Source organism: Rhinatrema bivittatum, chromosome 1 (assembly GCF_901001135.1).
Source record: "Rhinatrema bivittatum chromosome 1, aRhiBiv1.1, whole genome shotgun sequence".
Classification (NCBI taxonomy): domain Eukaryota; kingdom Metazoa; phylum Chordata; class Amphibia; order Gymnophiona; family Rhinatrematidae; genus Rhinatrema; species Rhinatrema bivittatum.
In genome coordinates, this window is record NC_042615.1 from 680,959,305 (window position 1) to 680,986,381 (window position 27,077).

Below are 27,077 nucleotides of genomic sequence, written 5' to 3' on the forward strand. Positions count from 1 at the left end.
CTTTAGCCCATCGAAAAGGGAATTGCTGCCGGACAGAAGAGACAACCTGAGCAGGTAAATTGATATTTAAGAGCTCCGACTTGTCTAAGTTTATCTTAAAACCAGACATCAAGCTAAAACACTAACTCAGACTCATCGTCAGCCAAAGACAGGCTGGGTTCTGTCAGGGTGAACAAAATATCATCCGCAAAGACCGAGAGTTTATAATAATGGTTACCCAAAAAAAAACCACTCCCTGAATCCAAGGTAATCTTGCGCACTCGCTGCAAAAGGCTCTAAAAATAAGGCGATTAACAGTGGGGAGAGAGAACAACCCTGCCTAGTCCCTCTGCAGATGTCAAAACTTGACCAATAACTTTTATTTATTTTTACTTTCGTTCAAGGAAGTTTATATAGTTTCTGTATCCAGTGAAGTTCATCCATTGAAAAGTTTTAAATAGAAAGGACCAATGAACTAAATCACAGGCCTTCTCCGTATCAATGGACAAGAGATCCAAGGGGATATGTTTCCAAATAGCCCATCACATAATGTCAATAAACTTGCGGACGTTGCCCACAGCCATGCGTTGGGATACAAAGCTCATTTGGTCTGAATGAACTAACTGCGGTAAAAAAGTGTTTAAATGTAGGGCTAACACTCTGGCTAAGATCTTCAAGTCCACATGGATTAGAGAGATGGGTCTATAAGACCAGGGTCTCTACCTGGTTTCGCTATAACAGAGATACCAGCAAAGGCAGGGACTCCTCATCATGTAGAGCAGCGGTTCTCAACCAGTGTGTCACGGCACACTAATGTGTCACAAAGCACCGGCAGGTGTGTCGCACACCCGCTGCTCTTCCCCCCCACCTTTCACCTCAGCGAGATGAACACTGCTGCCGTTCCTGCCCGGGCTATCGCACATTCGAGCCCAGAGTGGAACGGCAGCAGTGTTTGTGAAAGCCGGCAACAGCAATATGATCTTTTCTTTTTCCCGCCCCTGTGGTCCGGAAGAGGAAGTGATGTTTACCGGGCATGTGGGAAGAAGAAGAGGCCATGCATGCTGCTGCAGAAATCGCATCTCAAGGCTCTCCCCAGCCCTGCTACACTCAGCAGTTTGCCTGTGCTACGGTCATCGCGGCACAGAGCAATCAGCTGAGAATATGGCCGCCGGGATTTCCTGCCGCGCGGCTGTTGGGGAAAGCCGTCCATCAGCTGCCCGGACCTGGAGCTGAAGATCGGTGCTGGCTGGCCACTTTGCCAGGGGCTACAGGAGTACGGTGCCGCTGCCTCCCCCCCCCCCCGACCTCCCCTTCTCTCGCCAGTGCGACACCAGCAAGAAAACATAAAAATAATAATAATCAAACTGCAAAAATATGAAAGGCTGGGGTGGGGAGAGCAAAAAGCAATTACATTCTAGGCTGACTGATCTGTGCCGTGATAGCAGCACAAATAATCAGCTGAGTGCTGCCGCCTTACCACTGCGGGGCAGGGAGGTCATTCCTGCTGCAGTTTCTAGCTTGTCAGTACTCTTCTTTAATAGCAGCATACCGGCTACCTTGTGTTGTAGATGCCATGTGTGATGTGGGTGGGGGTGAGTGAGTGAGACAGAGTGAGCCGGTATGTGTGTAAGTGTATAAGAGAATATATGTGTGTGTGTGTGTGTGTGTGTGTGTGTGTGTGTAAGTAAGAGAGAAAACGTATGAGAGCAAGATAAGGCTCAGGAAAGTCACTGGTGTGTGAGAGAGAAAGACTGGTCAGGGATGGGACTGGTGTGAGAGAAAGACATTGGTCAGGGAGGTGACTGGTGTGTATGCGTCAGAGAAAGACATTGGTCAGGATGTGACTAGTGTGTGTGAGAGAGAGAAAGTGACTAGTGTGTGTGAGAGAGAGAGAAAGACATTGGTCAGGGAGGTGACTGGTGCGTGTGTGTGAGAGAAATGTGTGTGTGTGTGAGAGAAAGATATTGGTCAGGGAAGTGACTTGTGTGTGTGTGAGAGAAATAGATTGGTCAGGGAAGTGACTGGTGTGTGTGTGTGTGAGAGAAAGATATTGGTCAGGGAAGTGACTGGTGTGTGTGTGTGAGAGAATGTGTGTGTGTGTGAGAGAATGTGTGTGAATGTGTGAGTGAGAGAGAGAGAGAAATAAATAGACTAGTCATGGGCCCTAAGGAAGAAAAACGTGAGGACAGAGCTTCAGCAGCCCTTGTTGCCTCTGGTATATGCTATTGGCCTCAAGGGAAAGAAGTAGGAGAGTTACTGGAGAGGGTAAGTAAAAGTGGCTTTTTAAGTTTATCTTTCTTGATTGACTGCCATTTTAATTATTGGGTATTATGTGATGTGTCTGCTGTTAAGAAATATTTTATTGGTGTTTGGAGAATTTTTAATAATTTTGAAAATGTTTAATGATTGGATGTTATTCCATTTATCAGTTGTTTTGAAACATTTATTATATTCTAGTTTTAGAATTATTTTATATTTCACAAGGAATGTATAAATAGAAATGTGGAGACAAAAACTGAACTGGAAACAGCAAGAAGCCAAACTCTGTATGCAGTGGTCACTTTATTCTGTATTTGGTGAGGGTCTGTGTTTTCTGCATGTGTGACCCAGCTAAGGGTGTTCTGCAAGCTTGTTTCTTGGTAGGGATCTATAGCAGCTTGGCTCGTTCTGTTTTCCTAATAGGAGCTGTATTGGTGTTTAGGGCCTGGTGTAATTTTTGCAGTGCTGACATTTCATAGGTAGGGTTATTACTGTGAGTTACATAATGCAGGTGTAACTTTGAATATATATATTAATTTCCCACTTTGTAAAGAACTTGTGAAGTACAATTACCGTGTTAGCTAAAGCAACCTTCATATGGCACTAGGTTCCTGATAAATATATCGGGTAACCTGTCAGAGCTGGGCAAGCTTCTGTGTGCAGTTTTGTATAATCATTGGTTGCTACAAAACTGCACACAGAAGCTTGCCCAGCTCTGACAGGTTACCAGATATATTTATCAGGAACCTAGTGCCATATGAAGGTTGCTTTAGCTAACACACAGGTCAATACAGTAAAGTGCGGCCGCGGTTATCCTGCTTCTAACCCGCTTTCTACTCACTTTTCGGCTGCGTAAGTCCAACCCGCGATACACTATCCCCTTTAACCCATTCTTACCACCTCTTTAAATCACCGGGTAACCCCTTCCGCACGCGGCATGTATATTAGATGTAAACGATCGAATTAGCTATTCCCTCCCATACAGTAACGCGCGCCCCGACTATCGCTTTTTTAACCTGCCGTTTTGCTGCGCGTTTCACCTGCTAATTTACCGCCTACTCCTACCCCTGCGTTAGAGGCAGGGGTAAGGGTAGACAGCAAACTTTCCCCCAAAAGGAAACCTAAAAGCCTAAAATCCCCTCCTCCCAAAGCGACTCGACATGTTACCAACTTACTTTTGGTTGCTTTCAGCCCCTTCCCTTCTCTGCCATCCTCCGGAGGGGGCAGCCGGCGGCGAAAGCGGCTTGCAGCGGTCCCCCCCCCCCCCCGCGCAGGTCCCGGTTCTCCTGGCTCAGCCCTCATCTGCTTAAGGAAGATTGTGAAGTCAGGTAAGAGCCCACTGTTCTGTGCCCTCTCCAGTCACGGCGCGAGCGAAGCGAAGCGTACTTTCATTGGCTTGAGCGCCCGTCATTTCGGGCGCTCCAGCCAATGAAAGCACATGGACGGGCAGGTAATGTCACGCCCGCCCGTCCATGTGCTTCATTGGCTTGAGCGCCCGAAATGACGGGCGCTCAAGCCAATGAAAGTACGCTTCGCTTCGCTCGCGCCGTGACTGGAGGGGGCACAGAACAGTGGGCTCTTACCTGACTTCACAATCTTCCTTAAGCAGATGAGGGCTGAGCCAGGAGAACCGGGACCTGCGCGGGGGGGGACGACTGCTGCAAGCCGCTTTCGCCGCCGGCTGCCCCCTCCGGAGGATGGCAGAGAAGGACTGAAAGCAACCAAAAGTAAGTTGGTAACATGTCGAGTCGCTTCGGGAGGAGGGGATTTTAGGTTTTTAGGTTTTCATGGGTTAAAGTTGGGATCCACTTCCTGGTGCCTGTCATTTCAAATGACATTTGAAATGACAGGCACCAGCGCACCCAGGATACTGTATAGGCGCTGTATTAAGCTCCTATACAGTAAAATGGGTTGCGCGGGCCTAACGTGTCACAGACGCTTCTTGGACGTGGCTTGCATTTGCAAGCTATTTACATACAGTATCGAGCAATAGGTGAGCCGGACTGTGCGTGCGGCAAACGCGGGTGCGCCCGGCACTAACGCAGCTCTTCCTACCGCTCCTTACTGTATCGGCCCGACAGTAATTGTACTTCACAAGTTCTTTACAAAGTGGGAAATTAATATATATATTTGGTGTAGCTTTGTGCGCATTCGTTTGTGTACATTATTGCAGATCCCAGAAGTCTGTTTTTTTCATAAGGAGGGCTATTACACCTGGTAGGAGAGAGTGTTTATGTTGCTGTTACTGAGATGACACGAGAAATATCTTTTTTGTATGGTAAATTGAACGGGGAATGTCCTAGTTCTGTTCTGTAGCCATTGTTGGGGGGGTCAGGGTGGATCCTGAAGATACAGAGTATATGTTTACATTTAGCCCCGTGATGATTATGTGCTCAGTGTGTCACGCATGTGAGAACCATCTGTCAGGTGGGTCCCAACAGAAAAAAAGGTTGAGAACCACCGATGTAGAGAGGTAAACATATTAGCTAGAAAAGCAGTGAGAATATGGGCTAATTTGTGATAATACCCACTGGTAAACCCGGCTTAAGCATCCCAATGACCCGCAACACCTCTTCAGGGGTAATTGGGCCATCGAGATAGTCCTGTTGCTCAGATGTAAGCAGAGGTAATGTGAAGGACTGGAGATAGCTATCAATATCTTTGTCTTCAATACCAGAGTTCCTGCTACACAGAGTTGCATAAAACTCAGTGAAGAAACTACGTATTTCACTGACTGTGGTATGAAGCCAGCCCTGAGAATCCTTTATCTTGGTGACGGTTCTCTGGGCAATACGTGCTTTCAGCTATCGGGCCAAATAGTGCCCTGCTTTATTGCCCCATTTGTAAAAAGCCTGTATAGACTGATCTAACTTTTGGACTAGCCGTTCATCCTCCAGGCATAACAACTCGGAATGAGCACCTAGATACACAGATCTTGGCTGAATGAGTATGTTTGAGATGTTAAAGAATCAATTTTAGTCAAAGAAGATCTTTTCTTTCCCGTTCCCTTTTACAGGCAACTGCTTTAGCAATGAATAGGCCTCTAGCTACAGATTTGGAGTATTCCCATAACACACCTTGGGAATTATGAGATAGAGTTCAGTTCAAAATATTCTCTTAAGCAATCCCCCAATAGGGTAACGAAAGCCTCATCTTTGAGTAAGGCGTCATTTAAGCGCCAAAACCGTTGGCCCTGATCATAATCATTAAGTTGGAGTTTGAGCCATACAGGAGGGTGGACCGACCAGGTGATTGACTCAATCCTGACTGAGTGGGCTCGCAACTCCATAGCTTTATCAAATAAAAAATAATCAATGCGCAAGTAAGAATCATGCGCTTGCGAGTGGAATGTATAAACTCAGGACGTAGGGAATCTCCGTCTCCATATATCAACCAGGCTCCAATCATAGATAATAGAGGCCAAAACTGCCCTCAGCTCTCAAACTGAAGAGCTCAGTAACTGCGAATTGTCTAAATTTGGATGTAAGGTGAGGTTGAAATCACCATCCAGAATTAATAACCTGTCCCCATGTGTTCCAAGAGTGTCCTAAGTGTCTGAAAAAAACTGACCCTGAACCTGGTTAGGGGCATACACAGACACTAGAGTAAAGACTTCAGTGCCTAATCTGATTTTAATTAATACATACTGACCGTGAGGGTCGGGGGCATAAAAAAGCAGCTCAAATGTTAGGTGGGATGAAATAAGAATACAGACTCTGGTGTACTGTGAGTCTTTTATACAAGCAGATAAAAATTTGTAGGGAAAATCCTTGGATGACAAATTCTCATGTCTTTTCCAGAGGTGCATCTCCTGTACGAGAGCAATCAGAGCTTTCTGGGAGATCAGCTCTCGGAAAAGGAGATGACACTTTCATGGGGAATTAAGGCCCTTTACACTTTATTCTGCTTTTAGTTCTTGCTTATTACGGGGGGAGGGTGGAGATATGTTTGTGTGCCCACACCCGAGGGCGGATTCGCCATTTGAAATGGCGGATCAGAGAGTGCTTCGGGAGTCCTTAGGAGTTTTTGGATTTGGGAGGTCCTTTTATTTTTATACCCATACAGCTTCTCTTTTCATTTTAGAACTTTATTATCGTGTCCATTTTATTTTCCCCAGTGATTTCCTCCAATTATGGCACTGAAGGTGACTTTTCCTTTAGGCTCTTGTCTTTTAAATCCAGCTACGTTAATCATCCTGATCACATCCTCTGGCAAAGGATTCCACAGCTTGACAGTGGGTGGAGTTAAAAAAGTACTTTCTATAATTTGAATGTGTTGGATTTTATGATTCATTCAGGGTCTCCTTGTAGTATTATTTGAAAGGGTAAATAACCATATATATTTACCCATTACACCTCACTCATAATTTTATAAATTCTTATGTCCCCTCTCAGCCATCTCTTTTCCAAGAAGAACCCTAGCCTGCGTAGCCTGATCATAGGAGAAATGTTCCATCCCCTTTATCATTTTTATCACCCTCCTCTGCACCTTTTCTAGTTCTGCTATGTCCTTCTTGAGATGGGCGACCAAAACTACCCTCAGTACTCAAGGTGCCATCACTCCATGGCTGAAAACAGAGGCAATATATTTTCCATTCCTTTTCAGATCATTCCTACATTCTATTTGCTTTTTTGACCATTGCTGCACACTGAGCTGAGGATTTAAATATATTATACACAAGGACTCTAAGGTCCTTTTCCTGGGTAGCGATTCCTAATACAGAGTCCAGCATCGTGTACCTGTAGTTGGGATTATTTTTCCCTATCTGCATCACTTTGCACTTTTCCACATTAAATTTCATCTGCCATTTGTATTCTAGTCTCTCAAGGTCCTTCTGCAGTTCCATGCACTGTTGTTTTAACTAACTTAAATAATTTTGTGTCTTCTGCAAATTTGATCAAATCACTTGTCATTCCCTTTTCCAGATCATTTATGAACATGTTAAACAGCACAGGTCCCAATACTAGTCCCTGTGGTACTCCACAAGCAACCTTTCTCCATTTGGATGTAATGGCGTACACTAAGGGGGATGTGAAGGGGCCTCCGCCCCAGGTGACAGCCAGGAGGGGGCATCATCAGGAAGCCAAACTGGGAGAGAAAGTCCCGCAATAGCGCAGTGCAATTTGATGCCAGTGGAGTTCCTACCTCTCCCGCCAGTAGGCATATTCAGACCCATGGAGATAGTGCACTATAATGAAGTGCCTTTGGGGTTTTCACCCCTCACCAGCAAGAAGTAAACCTGTGCACTGGCGAGATTCCCACCTTTCCAACCAACAGGAAGAGACAGACCAGTGGAGGCAGCACACTATAATGACATGGAGGAGTTCCCACCCCCTACCAGCAAGAAGAAAACCTGCATACCAGCGGAATTACCACCCCACATTATGACAACGTGCTGATGGGGTTCCCACCGCTCACTGACAAGATCAAGACCTGTGCACCCACGAAGTTACCGCTTCCCCCATGGCAGGACAGTCCTATGGCAGTGACCCAGTGGAATTATTTATTTTATTTATTTAACACTTTTTTATACCGACCTTCATAGTAATAACTATATCGGATCGGTTTACATAGAACAAGGATAACTGAAGCAATAAATAAATTGATAAAACAATAGAGGTGAATAAGGCAAAAAGTTACATTTAACAAGGAGTAGAAACTTGGAAGCTTAAATAGCTGGAAAAAGATAAAGGCAGGAAGTATTGTAACATAATAAAAAGAATATGGGTTAAAGCTTAAGGTGCTTTAACCTAGAAGTGCAGAGTCCATCTTTCAAGAGGATAGCAGATCATTCGTCCAGGTGGGGATAATTTCGTCCAGGTGAGAATAATGGTGGTTAGAGATTGTCTGGAGGATCAGCGAAGGCTTGGTGAAAGAGCCACGTCTTAAGTTTTTTTCTGAACATTAAGAGGCATGGTTCTAATCTGAGGCTTGAGGGGATGTTATTCCAAATAGAAGGTCCTGCTATTGAAAACGCTCGGGCTTTGGTCGAGGAAAGGCGTGTGGCTTTAGTTGGGGGGGAAATTCAGAGTACCTTTGAGAATATCTCTAATTGGTCTGTTGGAGGAGTGTAATTTGAAGGGGATTTCGCGGTCGAGTTGGAGTTGATGATGAATGAATTTGTGTATTAGGGTGATTGATTTATAAAGGATTCTAAAATTCACTGGAAGCCAATGTAGAGTTCTGAGGATGGGAGAAATGTGATCTCCACGGCTGGTGTTGGTCAGTAATCTTGCCGCGGCATTTTGTATCATCTGCAGTGGTTTGGTAGTAGATTTAGGGAGGCCAAAGAAAAGGGCACTGCAGTAGTCTATTTTGGCAAATAGCAACGCTTGGAGAACTGTCCTGAAGTCTTGGAAAAATAGTAGTGGTTTTAGACGTTTTAGAACTTGAAGTCTATAAAACAGTCTTTGGAAGTGTTGTTAACCATTTTCTTTAGGTTTAGTCGATTATCTAGAAGAACCCCAAGGTCTTTCACATGTTTATGGGTGATATATGAGTTGTGTGGGGATGATGTGTGAAAAATTTCTTCGTTTGAAGAGATGAGGAGGAGCTCCGTCTTTGAGGCATTTAGTACCAAGTTTAATCTATTGAGGAGGCTAGTGATAGATAAAAGGCAGCTATTCCAGTGGGTGAGTGCTTTTGAAATAGATTCTGTAATAGGGATTAGTATCTGGACGTCGTCTGCATAGAGATAATGAATTAAATTAAGATCAGTTAACAATTGGCAAAGGGGGAGGAGGTAAATATTAAAAAGGGTTGGAGATAGGGAGGACCCTTGTGGTACACCAAGGGTGGATTTAGTTAAGGGCGATTCTATATTATTAATTTTAACTTTGAATGTTCTATTACAGAGGAAGGATTTGAACCAACTGTGGGCTGATCCGGAGATGCCGATATCTGCTAGGCGATCCAGGAGGATGGAGTGGTTGACGGTGTCAAATGCCGCCGAAATGTCTAGTAGGATTAATAAAAAGGAGTGGCCTTTGTCTAGACCCATTAAAATATGGTCTGTAAGAGAGATGAGGAGAGTTTCCGTGCTGCGTGATTTGCGGAAGCCATATTGTGAAGGGTATAAGATGTTGTGATCTTCAATGTACTCAGATAGTCGGGTGTTTACCAGCTTCTCCGTTAGTTTGGCTAGGAATGGGAGATTGGAGATGGGTCTGAAGTTGGCTGGTTCATTGGGGTCTAGATTATATTTCTTAAGGAGGGGTTTGATTGCTGCGGTTTTTAAACTGTCTGGATAACTCCCTTGAGTTAGAAGGCAATTTATAATACTTGTCAAAGGACCTGAGATCGTGTTTGGAATGAGAAGCAGGAGTCTCGATGGGATATTATCTGCTGGATGGCTAGAATTAGGTTCTGGAGGGTTCCCACTCCACACCAGCAGAAAGAGATGAATCCACAGAGGCAGCACGCACTAATAAGGTGTCAGTGGAGTTCCTAACCCCAACCAGCAAAAGGAAGACCTGTGCGCCAGCAGGAATCCCCCTTCCCTTCCCTTCTGCCAAAAGAGGGACAAGTAGAAGCTGTCTGGTGAGTTTGCAATAGAAAGAACACAGGGAGGTAGAGGGTGAGAGTGAAGGGATGGGAAGGGGAAAGGAAGGACCTGAGGTTGGAGAAAGAGGTGAGTGAGAGGGAAGGGGAAAGAAGGGGGGAGTGTAAAAGAGGGAAAGGAAAAGAAGGGAAGGGGTGTGGGTGACTGGGAGTAAGGGGTCACCTCTTCCCCACAGCTGGAAAAAGGAAGGCAAGACAGAGGCCCCAGCCTGATTGCGAGTGAGGGTTTTGTGTGTGTCAGACAGAAAGTGAAAGAGAGAGTTGCTAAAAGGATGCCATATACTTTGGTTATGCCATTGTTTGGATGACAGTGATAAACACAGGAATAAAGAAAGAGAGAAAGAGTGAAGTAGGTTAGGAGGAAAATGTAAGAAGTTTTGTCCTAGTTATGTTAAGTTTAAGGTGTTGGTGGGGCATCCAGGTGGTGATGTCAGACAAGTAAGCAGAGATTTGGGACTGGATTCCTGGTGTAGAAAGGTAGATATGGGAGTCATTAGAATATGGATAGTACTGAAAGTCAGGGGAGGAGATCAGAACACCAGGAGAACAAATACAAGAGAGAAGAGATCCCAAGAAAGAGCACAGAGTCACACTTATTGTGAGTAGGATAGTGATGGAGGAAGATCCAGCAGAGCATACACTAAACATGTGATAAAAGAGATAAGAAAAGAACCAAGTCTCAAAATCCAAGTGAGGACAGAGTATCAAGAAGTAGGTAGTAATCAACAGTGTTGAAAGCAACAGATAGGTCAAGAAGAATGAAGATCTGTAGAGGACCTTGGACAGAATCAGGTTGCAGGAGACACTAACAAGAGCTTTTTCTGTGGAATGTAGATGGTGAAAGAAACTGAAGTGGATCTAGAATGGCTTGAGATGAAAGCAAGTCAAGCAGCAGAGGTGAATGGCTGCAAAAGGGAGGAGCGAGATGGGACAATAGTTTGCAGGACAGCTAGGGTCCAGTGAAGTATTTTTGAGGAGTCATGTGATCACTGCATGTTTGAAGGAAGAGGGAACAATTGCAGGGGCAAATGATTGATTAAGGATATGGCAGATGGAGGGGAAAACAGTAGGGGAGATAGGGCTGAGAAGCTGGGTGAGAATAGGGTCAGAGGAACAGGTACTCAAGTTTGGAAGAGGAGAGAAGATGGGCAGTTTCCTCCTCTATGATTACAGAAAAGAAAGAAAGAAAGGATGCCAGGGGTCAACAGAAGGGGGCGGTAACTTGGTAGAGAACTCACGTTTAACCTTATGAACTGTATCATGAAAGTAGTCAACTATAATATGGTCAGAGCGTGAAGAGGGGAGAGGGACTGGATGCAGAGGCATTTTGAGGAGGGACGAGTGTGGCAAATAGATGGCATGGGCTAGAGGCAAGGGAGTTTGTTAGATAGACATTGTATTCTTGTCTGGCATGTGTAATAGCAGACTGGAAGGAAGTCTACATGAATTTGAAATGCATGAAATCAGCATGGGCTTAGGATTTTAGCCAGAGATGCTTTGCACAGCAGGCACAAGAACATACAGAGCGAATTCTGGAGGTAAGCTGCCTTGAGTGATTTAATTAAATCAGGGAGGCAGATTATCAATGTGTTAAATTCATACATACAGCTAGGTTTGGTAGTCTTAGGACAGAACAAGGGCAAAACAAGATTGTCCAAATCACAGGATAGAGTTATAAGAAGAACCTGGTCAACAGATTATAACAGCATAGTGGAGAGGATGCAAGGATCAATAGCCTGGAGATTCCTAAATGTGGTGACTGGATGAGACTGTAAGGGAGGGCAGTTAAGTGTGAAAGTTATCAAATGATGGTCAGGGAGGGGAGGAACTGAGATGGAGAACTTTGAGAGAGCAGATGGAGGAAAGAACTAGGTCAAAGTAGTGGCCATGTTGGTAAGTAGGGGCAATACAGCATAGCTGGAAATCAAATGAGGAAGTTAAAGCAAGGAGTTTTGAGGCATAACAGTCAGAGGGGATGGGGAAGATGGTAAGCCAGAAATCGAAATCAGTGAGAAAGGAGGCGAGCGATTTATGAAGGGGTCGATAAATAACAGGTACCCAGATAGATAGTGGGTGAATAGGTGGGTGGCGTGGACCTTGAAGGAAGAAAATGAGTGGGATTGAGGTGAAAGAAGAAGTTGAAATTTACAGAAGGGGAGAGTAGCAGCCCAATACTACCACTGTGGCCAAATGAATTATGTTGTATGGGAGAGTAGGTAACTTCCATGACATAGGCCTCAAAAGAAAGCCATGCCTCAGTCAAAGTGAGAAGATGGATAGTATGAGAGAGAAAGAGGTCATGAATAGAGGCAAACTTCTGCAAATACAGCAGGCATTCCACTGGAGTATGAGAAAGGGAGTGAAGAGAGGAGGAGGAGGAGGGGGATAGGGTTAAGATTAAAGGGCTAATGGTTTTGATGTGTACAAATAGGGCGCGAGTTTCCTTAGAGGGCCAGGATTGGGATTAATATTCCCAGTTGAAAGGAGGAGGAGGATCACAGAAGGGAAGGTGATGACAGTGACAAGATGGCCTCAGGGAGAATGGAGATGGCTGGATGACAGGAAGAAAATTTTGAAGCTCAAGAGCTGTGAATAGTGCAGAAAACAGAATGGTTGGTGAGGTAAAAAATATAGAGAATAAGGACAATGTATTTGATGTCTGTAGCAGATTGCAGTAGGGAAAAAGATTGGGAAGGATTAGCATCAAGAAGAGAAGTTGTAATGGAGCCATAGGAAACAGAAGGAGAAAATTCTACTGATCAGAGAGGATAGGATGGTATGGCAATGTGCCTTCTGACAAGCGACTGGAAGGAGTATGAGGTGTCACAGCACAAGTGGGCTGTGTTGGAATTGGAATTCTAACATCAGGGAAGCTAGAAGCATGCAAATGGGCTGCACCTCCTCAGTTACATGGCAAGCAGCTGGAAGGATTGTGGAATATCAGCAGCCCAAGCCCAGGTGGGTTGGGGTGGACCTGGGAGTCCACTACCAAGGAAGCTGGGAGAAGCATGCAGATGGACTGAAACCTCCCTCCAGAGGCTCTTTGTTTCTCACTCCCCCTCTCTTCCTCCACCCAGAGGCTTCCTTCTTACCCCTTTCAAGGTTCTTACCTCTTCTCACCCCCTTCTCACTTCCTCCCTTCCAGAGGCTATCCCACCTTTATACATCCATTTTTATTTGACTCTATCCAGTGTCTCTCCCCTTCTCACTTCCCCTTCCTCCATTTGCTTTATCCTTCATTCTCATCCTGTCCCTCCCAGGCTCTTTATCTCATTCTTACTCCCTCCCAGTTTCCACAATATGGCACACTGGGATGTCTTTTCTGCTGGGTCTTGCAGCACACCCCATGGTTACCAGGATACAGCTTCTTGCCCTCCTGATCCTCCTTCGCACCCTGGAAGCAGAAGCAGCATTTAAGCACACAATATCTCCTGCTGCCATATGTCCAGTGTCATGATATGAGCTGTGCAATGTCAATTCCTACCACAAAACTAGCCTCGTGATAGAAGACGACCTGTGATTAAATGCTGCTGGCCTGGGAGGGTGAGGAGGAAGATCAAGAGGACAGGAAAGCACTGCACCCCCATCAGATTGGGTGGGTTACCCTAGCCCATATTTGATGTCTTTGAAACTGTGATGGCAAGCCATTCTTTTTTTTGGAGGGAGGGGGCATTTAACCCTTGCCACTCTCTAGCATTTCCAATGGGAAGGGGTGAAGAAGCAAAGTTAAGGAGAGGAAAGAGAGAGGGAATTAAAGCGTATGTGAGTGGAAGATGTGCGCATTTCAAGTCACCGAAAGGGCAAGACCTGGTTCTCCCCCAGGTCAATGAATTCTGAGGGGATCCTTCCCTCCGCAAACTGTCCTGCGAGGGAGATTTTTCCCCTTCCCCTGTTTATTTGAAATGTAATAGAACATATTAAATTATCAGATTACCCATCTGTGCTGAGAGGAAGAGGACCATTTATAATCTATACTTTTTACCTTCATTACTTTTCTGTGGATGCCATCCAGTTGTCCATCCCAAAGACAAAGTCACATCTGAGAAGAATGAAGTCACAACCTCTAGAAATCTTTTGGCATCCAAAGGCATGTTGGTTCCACCAGGACCAGGGAGAATATCCGCATTGATCCAAACTGGACTCTTAATACGTGTCTTTACCCCATTCAGAAGCACCATCGATGGTTTAACAGCTTCTAAACTATTAAGAAAAGAGATTGGCAAGACAGAGAAAGATGAACATAGGTATGCGCAGATACAGAATATACTGTGATATTTGTACTTCAAGGGACACGCTGTCAGAGCTGACAAAATGGAAATAGATTACATTTCTTAACCACCTTTGTACAGCAACACAAATACATACAATGAAGCCCAGAGCCTCAGCAGAAACACACCAGGAACTGCTTCAGCAGGAGAGGCCCATTACACTGCTTCAGTTGGCAGATTCTCCATGAACAAGCAGGATAAAGTCTGCCACACTAATGGTAACATCATTAAATAGTTACTCAGCTAACTCTAGATTTGGCCAAGAGCAGGGTTAAAGTTACCCAGGAATGTGTTCAAAGAATATAGCTAATTAAGTGGCAATCATCTTAAAAAAATAAAAATGGCAGCCAAGCAGACCTGCAAGCCCTACTGCTCACCATAGTGAGAAGAATTTGGGGCACAGTGGCCTAATCTGCACCCCCCCCCCCCCCCCCAAGCCACCACCCTCAAGTTTTAGCAAAGTAAATGCTGAATGGGGCCGATCGCTGCTCCTCCCCCCTCCGCCCCAGTTGGCCAAACAAACATATTTCTGGCCCCCTTCTCTTCTCTTCCCTTCCACCACCCCAACCCTAACCATTCTACCCTGCACCCTACAAAACCTTCTGTGCTGCCTGGATGGTGGTACCCTCATACCTCATACTGCAATCTTGTGGCTTCCAGCGTTGCTTTGACAGCAGAGCTGAAGTATAAGCGCCCAGTGCTGCTGTCAGAGTAACAGCAATTCTGGTAGGTGATGTTTTCAGCATTACTGTCGAAGGTATAATGGAAGCCATCGGGACTGTGATATGAATGCACCACAATCCTGGTGGCACAGGGAGTTTTTGGAGGGTGTCAGGTGGGGTGGATAGATTACGGTTGTGGTGGCAAGTGGGAGAAGAAGGCCAGAGGTATGTTTTTTTGCTAAATCTTTGAGGGAACTTGGGGGGGGAGGGGTGGAATAGGGGGAATCAGACTGGCAAGGCCCCACATTTCTCTCACTGGGATGGGAGGTGGATGTCGTGCCCACCGACTGCATTTTTTTTTTTTTTTTTTAATGGTTGTTGGACGTTTTCTTACTGAATATCCCTGATAACTTATCTGGATAAGTTATTCATTTTCTGGGTTTTTAAATACTCACCTCAACAAGGTTTTGTTTTTCCCTACCCGGAGATCAGACTCAGATGCCAAATATTATAGCACATCAATAATCAATTGTGAATGGACCATCATAATAAGCACTACTGGTTTTATACCCTCTTTGCTTTACATTTAATCATCGGTCCAATATAGACTCCAATCTTTTTTTATTTTTGTTTTTTTGCAAATTAAATTATTCTCAAAACAGTCTTGTTTACTTATCTTTATATTAATCCAATGTTCCAAGAACAATCCAGATATGTGTATTTTGAAAACAGATTCTGCGTCAGGGAAACAAATGGTTATTTTCTTTTTCGTGTATAGACATTTCAACATAACTGGAGTGTCTAGCACCAAGTTTTATTCCATGTTTCTATGGCTTCCATGGCTACAATGCCTAGCTGTTCAACAACTAATAAGATTGAGCATATTCCCATCACTCATCACAGTGTAACAGAAACCTCCTACTTTCTAGCCTTCAATCTTTAGCTCCAACTGCTTGGATGTTGAAAGTTTGGTAGTATCATCTAGGAAATTGCCTACAGAGATGAAGAAAATTCTTCTAGCTTCAAGGAAGTACTCTACTAAATATTATACAACTTTAAATGGAAATGATTTACTACCTGTTGTTCACGTTTTAGTCAGGACCCTTTTTTTTTTTTTTTTAGAAATTTCTTTATTGAGCTTTTTTAAATACAACATGTAAATACCAACCTCCAACAACAGATGATAAAGTAACTATAAACTGACTTATGACCCTATTCCTCCTAGTAAGGACTTCCTTAGTCAGGACCCTTTTAAATGTTCTCTTTGTTACTTCAATATCTACTAAGCCTTTCTAACTCAGATTTGAAATCTAACTCCGTCACAGTTAGATTAACTCGGCACCATAACATGATGACTAGGATAGTGCTCTTATTTCCCATCAAGTCTGGACACTTGCCAGGAAGTGATGTCAGGGGATTGCCATATTTAAAACTTGCAGACAGGCATGTAGGCTGTTGACAAGGGATATCCTAAGGTTGCTGTCCTTAGCATCTTTTGAGTCTTTGTGCTTCTGGCTGAAGCCTGCATGCCTTTTTGCCTACCTCAGCTTTTTATCATAGGATTTTCTTCATATCTTTCTGACTGCGTTTACTGATCATCTGGGATAATAAACCGTGGGTGGATAGATCCCTTTTATATGGAATCTCACAGGGCTCCATGCCTGAACCTGACAACAGAATTCCAGGATTGGATTATAGTTGCTTTTTTTTTTTTATGCTGACAATATCCAGGTGATCACTCACTTAAATGCAGATAGTCATGAAGAGCTTCAGAGATTTAACCAATGCAGAGACCATATTGATCATTGGCTTTGGTTACATAAGATTACGATTAATCCATTAAAATCTGAAGCACCCTGGGTGTACAGGCAAGATATTATGCCTGCAATAGCCCTTCTATGTCAGGCATTAATATTCCACTTAAAGTTGTGACAATGTTATGTAGGATCAAATTTAAGATTGTATGTCTGACATTTCAAGCATAATCAAACATACACAATATGTGAGAATTAATTATGTTTTAACATTTCATCCGTTTATTTTTCACCTTCAGAAATTGGTATCAGACTGCGTGCTCAATCGCTTAGGCTCTTGCCCTATACAGGGCTACAACCTCTTTCATGATGGCAATGGCACTAGAATAGTAACTTCATTTACCAATTTCACTAATGTACTCTTTTTATTATATATGCCAATTTTTGAACTTTTTTATCGTTTTAAAATTTTTTTTTAAATTTTTTACTTATCTTGCCAAATTCATGACAACCTCTCCGCACCGTTGTGTGAACTTGTCCCGTGAATATCCAGAACAACTGCCTGACAGGCAGTACTATCAACCAATATGTGTGTGTGATTGCTAAAATAGTACTGCCTGCCAGGCAGTTGTTCTGGATATTCACGGGACAAGTTCACCACCAGGTCCCCATCGACCTGCAAATCCCTCTCAAACCCCACACCTCTTCAAGACCTATCAGGGAAGCATACAAAGGTTCTTTACACACCCCTCCCACCAAATCCACCCATCTGTCAACCACCAGAACTTGCTTAGCACACTGCAAGCCTTTCAAACTATTAATAGGAGAAACCACAGCATCATAAGTTTTTAATACATAATGCACATTAAACTGGGAATTGTCACTGAACTCATTGCAGAACAAAATGGACAGGCTCTGTGATGAGGCATATTCACAGAAAAGCATTTATATTTCCACCAGGTAGGATTAAGGAAACCACATCCCATAGAATCTGGAAATATCAGAGAATTTTTAGCTGGAAAATTGTTACACTTTCAATAAGCTAGAATCTGGGGTGCAATTGTATCATCGGGAAGTGAAATCTGTAGCTTGGGATCCGGTTAAGGTGCAGCACAACTGCTACAGACATTTACAGATGCAGATATAGTCCCACAATTTAAAATTAGGGATATGGCAAACATTACATTGTAGATAATGCAAAGGATTCCAAACTTGGCAGGCAGGACAAACAAAACATCACACACAATCTGGAATGGGTTGAGGTACTGGGGCAGAAACACAATTGCTAATATTAATAGCAGAATGATTAGAATCTGTATCAGACTCACTTCACCCACTTCTGTGGGAGTTATTTGACCTTTTTATTCGGTCACGGACTAGCAGGCTGGAATCAGGCAGTACCCCCATAGAAGCAGTACAAGGCTACAGGACTTTTGCCTAACTAACCCCCTCCCCCAAAGGTTGAGTCCTTGGGTTCTGGGGGCTGGTAGGACTTGTCTTCTGATGAGCATCAGGGCATGGATTGGGAGCTGAGATCAGGCACAGGCTGGACAAGGCAGAGAGCTGGATACAACTAGTAGCTGAGGACTGGATACAGAGCACAAGCTGGGACTGTATCTGAGGCAAGGACAAGATCTGGGGAGTACACAAGGGACGGAACTGGACTAGGAAGGACAGGGACTAGATAGGTAACAGGGAACAAGAAAGCCCAACAGGGCATAAGATTGGGCAAAGTAAACCTAGTAGGCCTGGAGGCTGTAAGGTAAGACAGAAAACACCAGGAGGGCACAGAGCATGACAGGGAGGCCTGAGAAGCCACAGAGCAAGGCCAGAAGACCTGAAAGGGCCAAGAGAAAAGAAATATAGATTGATATGGTTGATCATCAGCTTCTACTCAAAGGCAGTGCTGAGCTCAAGACAGACTAGAAGAGTTGCATCACCTTAAAAACATAAGAAACTGCCATACTGGGTCAGACCAAGGGTCCATTAAGCCCAGCATCCTGTTTCCAACAGTGGCCAATCCAGGCTACAAGTACCCAAAAACTAAATATATCCCTCGCTACTGATGCTAGTAATAGCAGTGGCTATTTTCTAAGTCAACTTGATTATGTTATCAAACCGCTGTCTGATGGGAGGAGCAATCAGATAGGAATTAGCAATCTGTGATCATTCGGAGTTAGCAGTCTGCATGGAGTCGCAATCTGTTATAGTTAGGGATAGTTGTGGGTGGATCCTTGGGCCGGTGGCAGATGACCACGCCCCCGGGGGGGAAGATCCCGAGAGAGACCACCAGTCAGGCTCAGAGTTTGGAGACAGACACACACTAGTTCTTTTATTAAACAATATATTGAACTACCAGAGATGGCAGTAGTGAGCTGGATGCGCCTGGCTGGGCTGTAGTCCCTCAGATACTGGAACAGCGATCCCTGGAGGCTGAGCTGTAGAGAAACTGAGATATAGTGAGTAGGCAGGGTATGCAGAAGGTAACACTCACACAATGTCCCAATAAAGCCCAGGCGCTGGAATGTATAGGCCCTCGAGGAACGAGTACCTGGTTCCAGGGAAAGCTCAGAGAGAACGATGGTAACTCACTGATGTAGCTGATATAGTTGGTAGTGATGACTTCCAGGCTGAAGAGTATATGAAGCAAGTCTGGGAACAAGGGCCCTCAAGGAGCGAGTACCGGTTCCAGACTGTCACCTGAAAAACAAAGGAGAGAGCGAGGCCCCTGATGAGCGGATACCTCTGGTAAGTCCGAGGAGGCAGAGTTGCTTAGAAAGACAAGCGAGCCCGTTGTCAATCCTTGCTAACTCAATGTGTTAGCAAATACTGAGACCTTAAATATCCGTCGCAGGTGACATCATCTTTGGGAGATGCCCCCGAGGTTCGCGCCTAGGCCTCCAGGAACATGGCAGATAGCAGCGTCAAGCCGGTCCGGGAACACCCGAAGACTTGTGGCAGCAGGACGCCACGGCATCCAATCTTCCCGCGGACGGAGAGGGAGGCGCCAGAGAGGTAAGGAGGGCAGAGAGAGGGCGTCGGGCACCGACGGACACAACAGATTAATAGCAGGTAATGGACTTCTCCAACAAGAACTTATCCAAACCTTTTTTAAACCCAGCTACACTAACCACATCCCCTGGCAACAAATTCTAGAGAGTTTAATTGTGCACTGAGTGAAAAAGAATTTTCTCCCATTAGTTTTAAATGTGCTACTTGCTAACTTCATGGAGTGCCCCCTAGTCCTTCTGTTAACCAAAAGAGTAAATAGCCGATTCACATTTACCCGTTCTAGACCTCTCATGATTTTAAAGACCTCTATCATATCCCCCCCCTCAGCCATCTTCTCCAAGCTGAATGGCCCTAACCTCTTTAGTCTTTCCTCATAGGGGAGCAGTTCCATCCCCTTTATCATTTTGGTCTCCCTTCTCTGTACCTTCTTCATCGCAACTATATCTTTCTTGAGATGCAGCGACCAGAATTGTACACAGTACTCAAGGTGTGGTCTCACCATGGAGCGATACAGAAGTATTATGACATCCTCCGTTTTATTCACCATTCCCTTCCTAATAATTCCTAACATGGTTTGCTTTCTTAACTGCCACAGTACACTGAGCTGAAGATTTCAAAGTAATATCCACTATGATGCCTAGATCTCTTTCCTGGGAGGTAGCTCCTAATATGGAATCTAACATTGTGTATCCATAGCATGGGTTATTTTTCCATATATGCATCTCCTTGCACTTATCTGCCATTTTGATGCCCAATTTTCCAGTCTCACAAGGTCCTCCTGCAATTTATCACAATCTGCTTGTGATTTAACTATTCTGAATAATTTTATATCTGCAAATTTGATTACTTCACTCATCGTATTCCTTTCTAGATCATTTATAAATATATCGAAAAGCATGGGTCCTAGTACAGATCCTTGAGGCACTCCACTGTATACCCTTTTCCACTGAGAAAATTGTCCATTTAATTCTACTCTGTTTCCTGTCTTTTAGCCAGTTTGTAATCCACAAAAGGACATCACCACCTAACCCATGACTTTTTACTTTACTTAGAAGCCTCTCATGAGGAACTTTGTCACATGCCTTCTGAAAATCCAAGTACACTACATCCACCAGTTCACTTATATCTAATGTTTATTAATCCCGTCAAAAAAGTGAAGATTTGTGAGGCAAGACTTCCCTTGGGTAAAAGCCATGCTGACTTTGTTTCTATATGTTCTGTTATTTTGATCTTTATCCAGACAACGATCAGTACTATGTCCCTGCCTATAACTAGACTGCTTAGGATGAAGTGGACATAGCTTTTAAAAGAAATGCTGATAACTGAAATTTCAATACTTTTTCAATAACCTTAGCAAGAGTAGGAAGGTTGGAACCAGGACGATAGTTCTCAGGGACCTCAGGGTCAAGTCTGGAAGAACCCAGAGCAAGGCAAGAGGCCACAAGGCAATACAGAAGGCCTCGATAGGGCACAAGGCTAGGCAAGGTAGAACAGAAATGTAACAGTAGTCAGCTCAGATGGCCGAGGTGACTCAATGAAGAGGCACTAAGGCATTGAAGAGGCTAGGTTAAGTAAGGCTGCAGCGTGGTATGACCAATGAGGAGGTGACTGGCAGGGCTAGGAGGTAGAAGGAAGGTTGCGCAGCAGGCAGAACCTTGTAACGGGGAGACTACATAGGCTGTCATAGTTTAACCTGCTATCACCCAAATCATAAAAATGCTCGAACCTGAATATTTTACTCACACAGTCCCTATCTGGTTGGGGAGTATAAGAACATAAGAACATGCCATACTGGGTCAGACCAAGAGTCCATCAAGCCCAGGATCCTGTTTCCAACAGTGGCCAATCCAGGCCATAAGAACCTGGCAAGTACTCAAAAACTATGTGTGCGTGTGTGTGTTGGAGGGGCAGTATATTTAGACATTTACCTATCACTTGGCAAGAAACATGGGAAATCAATGTAAAAACAGACTTCAAAATGCTAACAGTTATTCTTTTTCCAGATTAAAATGTACATTTTTTTCCAGCAAGAATGCTTTAAGTATATAATCCTGCTAGTCATGACTGCTTTAATTAGTAGCATACTAGCTGCCTTACGCTGGGGGTAGAGGTGAGTGAGTGAGAGAGAGAGAGAGATTGGTCAGGGAGGTGACTGGTGTGTGTGTGTGTGAGAGAGAGAGAAAGATTGGTCAGGGAGTTGACGTGTGTGTGAGAGAGAGAGAAAGATTGGTCAGGGAGTTGACGTGTGTGTGAGAGAGAGAGAGAAAGATTGGTCAGGGAGTTGACGTGTATGTGTGTGAGAGAGAGAGAGAGAGAAAGAGATTGGTCAGGGAGTTGACTTGTGTGTGTGTGTGTGTGTGAGAGAGAGAAAGATTGGTCAGGGAGTTGACTTGAGTGTGTGTGTGTGTGTGTGTGTGTGTGTGTGTGTGAGAGAGAGATTGGTCAGGGAGTTGACGTGTGTGTGTGTGTGTGAGAGATTGGTCAGGGAGTTGACTTGTGTGTGTATGAGAGAGAAAGATTGGTCAGGGAGTTGACGTGTGTGTGTGTGCGCGTGTGTGTGAGAGAGAGAGAAAGAGATTGGTCAGGGAGTTGACGTGTGTGTGAGAGAGAGAGAAAGATTGGTCAGGGAGTTGACGTGTGTGTGTGTGTGAGAGAGAGAGAGAAAGATTGGTCAGGGAGTTGACGTGTGTGTGTGTGTGTGTGTGTGTGTGTGTGTGTGAGAAAGAGGTTGGTCAGGGAGGTGACTGGTGTGTGTGTGTGTGAGAGAGAAAGATTGGTCAGGGAGGTGACATGTGTGGGCATGTGAGAGAAAGATTGGTCAGGGAGGTGAGAGTATTTGTGTTTTTTCACTCCTTCAGTCCAGCCTTGCCCTCCCCTCTAGCTCCCCCTCTCCCACCCTTCCGGTATCCTCGCTTCCCACTCCCCTCCCCTGTATTATTGCTCTATTGTGCTATTGTTTTATTATCTATTTATCTGTTTTACTGTTTTATTGTTATATTGTAACTTTCCTCCGTTTGAGTTTTTTGTAAACCGGCATGATGTGTTTCACGAATGTCGGTAAATAAAAGTTAATAAATAAATAAATAAATAAATAAATAAATGTGTGGGCATGTGAGAGAAAGATTGGTCAGGGAGGTGACTGGTGTGAGAGTTGTGGGCCCTAAGGAAGAGGACCATGAGGACAGAGCTTCAGCAGCTAATGATGCTTCTAGGGTGTGCTATTGGACTACAAGGGAAAGGAGTAGGAGAGTTGCTGGAGAGGATAAGTAAAGGTGGCTTTTTAATTTTATCTTCCTTGATTGACTACCATTTTAATTATTGGGTTTTGGGGTTTTTTTTAATTTAGATTTTTAAACTTGGCTTTTCAAGCTAGCATACCCATAATACCTACCATTACCCCCAGCCACTGATGCTCTATTTTAAAGTTATAAACTGCTTTAAAGTCATAAAATGCTCTCTGAACATGCCTAGTCACCAAGCCATTTTCCTTTAACACATATTTTATTTCAACAGCCATCTACTCACTAGTTTTAATGATATATACCGCACTTTAAGCATGCCTGTTACCATAATCTTTAACCAAACATTGTATATAGTGTACTATATATATATATATATATATATATATATATATATATATACACACACACACCTTTATCATCAGTTATATTTCACTCTGTATATAACGTCATGCACCTTTCTTTAGTTTCAATAATATATACGTATCTCTAAACATGCCCTATTACCTAATTTTTATCCAAATATATATATATATACACACACACACACATATACTTATATCAACAGTTATGTTCACCCTGCATATAAAGTTATTCTTCTTTCTCTGTTTGCCATGTAACCAAATTGTTCAATGTACTCTCTATCATTATTATAAGTTCTATGTAAACCGATACGATGTGAATATGGTTATCGGCATATAAAAACACAAATAAATATTCTGCTTTTGGCACTTTTTCAGCATTTCAAAGCATTCAGGTACTATGTGATGTGTCTGTTTGAAATAGTCTATTGGTGTTTAGAGAATTTTTAATTTTGTAAGTTTTTAATGATTGGATGTTATTCTATTTATCAGAAATTTTGAAACATTTATTATATTTATTATTCTAGTGTTAGATTATTTTATATTACTTGAGAAATGTATAAATAGAAATGTGGAGACAAAAACTGAACTGGAAATGGCAAGAAGCCAAACTGAGGGTATGCAGTGCAACAATGGAAAAACAAAAACATTAACTTGATGGTCACTTTTTACTGTATTTGGTCAAGGTCTGCCTGTGTTCTGCGTGTGTGACCCAGGTAAGGGTATTCTGCAAGCTTGTAGTTTCTGTGGAGGGATCTTGGCTTGTTCTGTTTTCCTAAGAGGAGGTGTATTGGTGTTTAGGGCCTGGTTAAATATTTGTAGGTAGGGTTGTTACTGTTTGAATGAGTTCCATAATGCAGCTGTAACTTTTTGCATATTAGATTGTGTACACTATTGCAGATCCTGGGAGGCTGTTAGGTGCTATATTTCTGTTTCCATTTCTTCAGTTTTGCACTGAATGCAGAGTGGCTTTTTTGTGTTTCCATTCCAGTTTCTGTTTCCATATTTGTAATTTGTGGTCTTTCTTTGTTTGGTGAAGGTCGATTCTATGTGTGTGACCGAGGTGAGGTATTTTACTAGCACGTAGGCATTTGTACCAATATTATTTGTTGTGTTTTCTCAACAGGACATGTATTGGTGGTAAATTACTGTTTTTTTCCTAAGGAGGGCTATTGCACCTGCTAGGAGAGAGTGTTTATGTTGCTGTTCAATTGAACAGGAAATGTCCTAGCTCTGTTCTGTACCCGCTGTTGGGAGGTCTGGGAGGTTCCAGTAGAGAGAGTATATGTTTACATCTAACCCCATGATAATCGTGTGTACTGTGTGTCACGCATGTGAGAACCATCTGTCAGGTGTGTCCCGAAAGAAAGAGAGTTGAGAACCACTGTTCTAGCGCAATACATTTTGAAGGCACCAAATACCCAGGCCAAAGAGGAACACAACTGGGCCAAGGAGAAGCCTGCTCCACTGTCCACTTCAAAGATTTGCTGCTATGGCACTTAGACTCTAAAGGGGGGGGGGAGAGGGAATTCACCCACTATCTGATCTCCATGGTCTTTCTCCCCCCCCCCCCCCCCACCACTCCAATCCTGCCACTGGATGTCCAAATCATAAATCTGGCCCTGTAGAAACCCTCTCCAACAACTTCCTCTTCTCTGGCTTACAACACTGCTTGCAAGGTCACTCTCAAAGAGTGCTCTCCAACTAGCTCTCAGCAAGGTCTGCCACAGCCCCCCTTATCTGCCTATTTCTTTGTCCCTCCATGGTGAACTGCTTTGTTGAATGTTCTATGATTATACACTGCACTTATAGAAGGTACTTTAATTATAAATCATATACATAACATAGCAGTATTTTGTGTTAAATACTTTCATTAAAATGCAATGCAAAGCAGCTTTGGAGTCTTAATGCACTGCAAAGGTTTATAATACTCAAGATGCATAGTGAAGGAAACAGCCAGACACAAGGCAAAAGTACATATTCTGAACAATTGTGGCTAGATTTGAATAATGCAGGACTTTAGTATAAAGAGTATTCTGGGGAATGCAGGTAAGACACAGTGTTCTTTTGCTAGGATTCCAGTTTGTTCTTTATAAAAGCCCCTCAGACAAGCGGCATCATGCCTATCATGTGACACTGCTACAATACCCGGGGGGGGGGCATGGAGCTTGAGAACAAGAGCAGAGTGCCTCAAGCATCTGAGAGGTTTGCCAAAATCTTTCAATCTTAACAGTCCACACTATGTTACTGCACTTATTCAGTGTCCTGGTATCCCAAATAAGATGCATTTTTCCTTTCAGCTATTCAGGTGACATTAGAAATTCATCTGAGGTGCAAATACATTTTGATATTAACCATCTGCCTCATGCATTCACCCTATTTCAAAGGCTTGTGACAGTCACATGGTTCTGTCTGGAAAAAAACATTTCCCACCCATTTTATAAAAATAGCTAAATAAATGCTGAATTACATGAATATTAAGGTTGTTTATTTGACCAAACTCCTTCCACTGAGATAAACCAATAGATATTTTTGACCACTGTAAAATTGGAGTTCCTAATTACATTTCATGACCTTAACATAGTAGACAAGCCCCATTCGCCCCCCTCTACACTATTCTAGGATTGGTAAGAGAAAGGAAGGTTAATAACCATCGCACTCTGTACTAAGGAGCTCTCCAAGCCAACCAAGCTTGATTGCCTGTAGATGTTGCTTATTCTATGATCAGCTGGGAGTATAGCCAACGGGTCTGTCTCATAAAAAGTAAAGCTGAAGATAACAAGGCTGGAAATGACCTACTGGTGGAGGCCATCATTGTAACATTTCAACATTTTTTCCTCCCAATGCACTCCAGTGCATTGGGAGGAAAAAAAGGTTGAAAGATCAAGTAAAAGACTCTGGGAGAAGAGGGAGATGGAAACAGTACATGACAGCAGATAAAGACAAAATGATCCATTTAGTCTGCCCAGCAAGGTGCTTAGGGTAGTGATTGCCATTCTGTGCAGGTTACCCCCATGCAGAAATATTACACTTAATATTAACATATGTAACTCTTTTTTGGAGATAGTTTATGTACATTTAGGATGCAGCCTAATTAGTATTTTGGGGCTAGTTCCACAGTCTCTTTCTCCCTCTTTTTGTCCCAAGTGGTGGCTCCTTTCTGTTTTGTTTTGGGTTTGTTTTGTTTTTTTTTGGGGGGGGGGGGGGGAGAATAATCTTCTAGGCCCAGGGAATAGGTAATTTCCTGTGTGTGTGTATTACCATAGCTCTTTGGGACAGGTACACTTACAAACAAGGCTAGACTATTTGAATGGGTATTCAAATTAAAGTTTACTGTGATTTCAAAAGAATTAATAGATGCAATAAACAAAGTGCCCAAGTATATCCAGAGGCCTCAAATTTACAGAATCTCTGCCTCTGTGTACGTGTCCCTTCAGGCAGAGGCTTGAAACTTGCTTATTTTCCATGGAATAAGATGATACATTTCCCCAAGGGCGCTGAGGTGTCCTAACCGTGACTAGATCCCTTACCGCCGTACCTAAGGTCCATGAAGAATCCCGCCCTCCAACTTGGCAGTGACCTGTGTCCCGGGGTGGAAACTCTTTTGGGGGTCTCCAGATGTCCTTCTCCTCTTCTCTCCCTTCAACTCCTCTTCAAAAGATAACTTTAGGCCTTCCTGAAGGAAAGGCCAAATACTGAAAGCAGTCCTTACAGCTTCAAGCTCTGGGCAAAGAAGGGTGACAGAAAGCTTACTTCCTTGCCTCTGCAACAGGAAAAACAAACTGGGAAAAACCTCCTCTCTTCCTTAACTGGTCACTGTAACCTCCTCTTGAGCTGGGTGAAGAGGTACACAGTTCCCTCCTGACCAGGGGAGATACAGCCTGCCAGCAATGGTACAGGTCAAAAATTGCAAAAGCCAGAAAAAAAATGCAACAATCCTCTCTCTCTCCCCCCCCCCCCCCCAAAATCTAACCCTAACATA

The 27,077-nt window shown here is 43.6% G+C and overlaps 1 protein-coding gene and 1 long non-coding RNA gene across 3 annotated transcripts in view; both read right to left on the minus strand.

Moving 5' to 3' along the window:
* Positions 1-27,077, minus strand: part of FAM151B (family with sequence similarity 151 member B) — a 106,208-nt gene that overhangs the window by 21,612 nt on the left and 57,519 nt on the right. For both annotated transcript variants that reach the window (XM_029574238.1, XM_029574246.1), the window contains one exon: positions 13,781-13,998. In XM_029574238.1, coding sequence (XP_029430098.1) covers positions 13,781-13,998 — 218 coding nt within the window. The remainder of the gene's footprint in view (positions 1-13,780; positions 13,999-27,077) is intronic.
* On the minus strand, positions 15,081-18,896 carry LOC115074632. The gene is made up of 2 exons (XR_003852300.1): positions 18,839-18,896; positions 15,081-15,463 (listed from the first exon to the last, which is right to left on the minus strand). It is a non-coding gene; the product is annotated as an uncharacterized LOC115074632 (long non-coding RNA).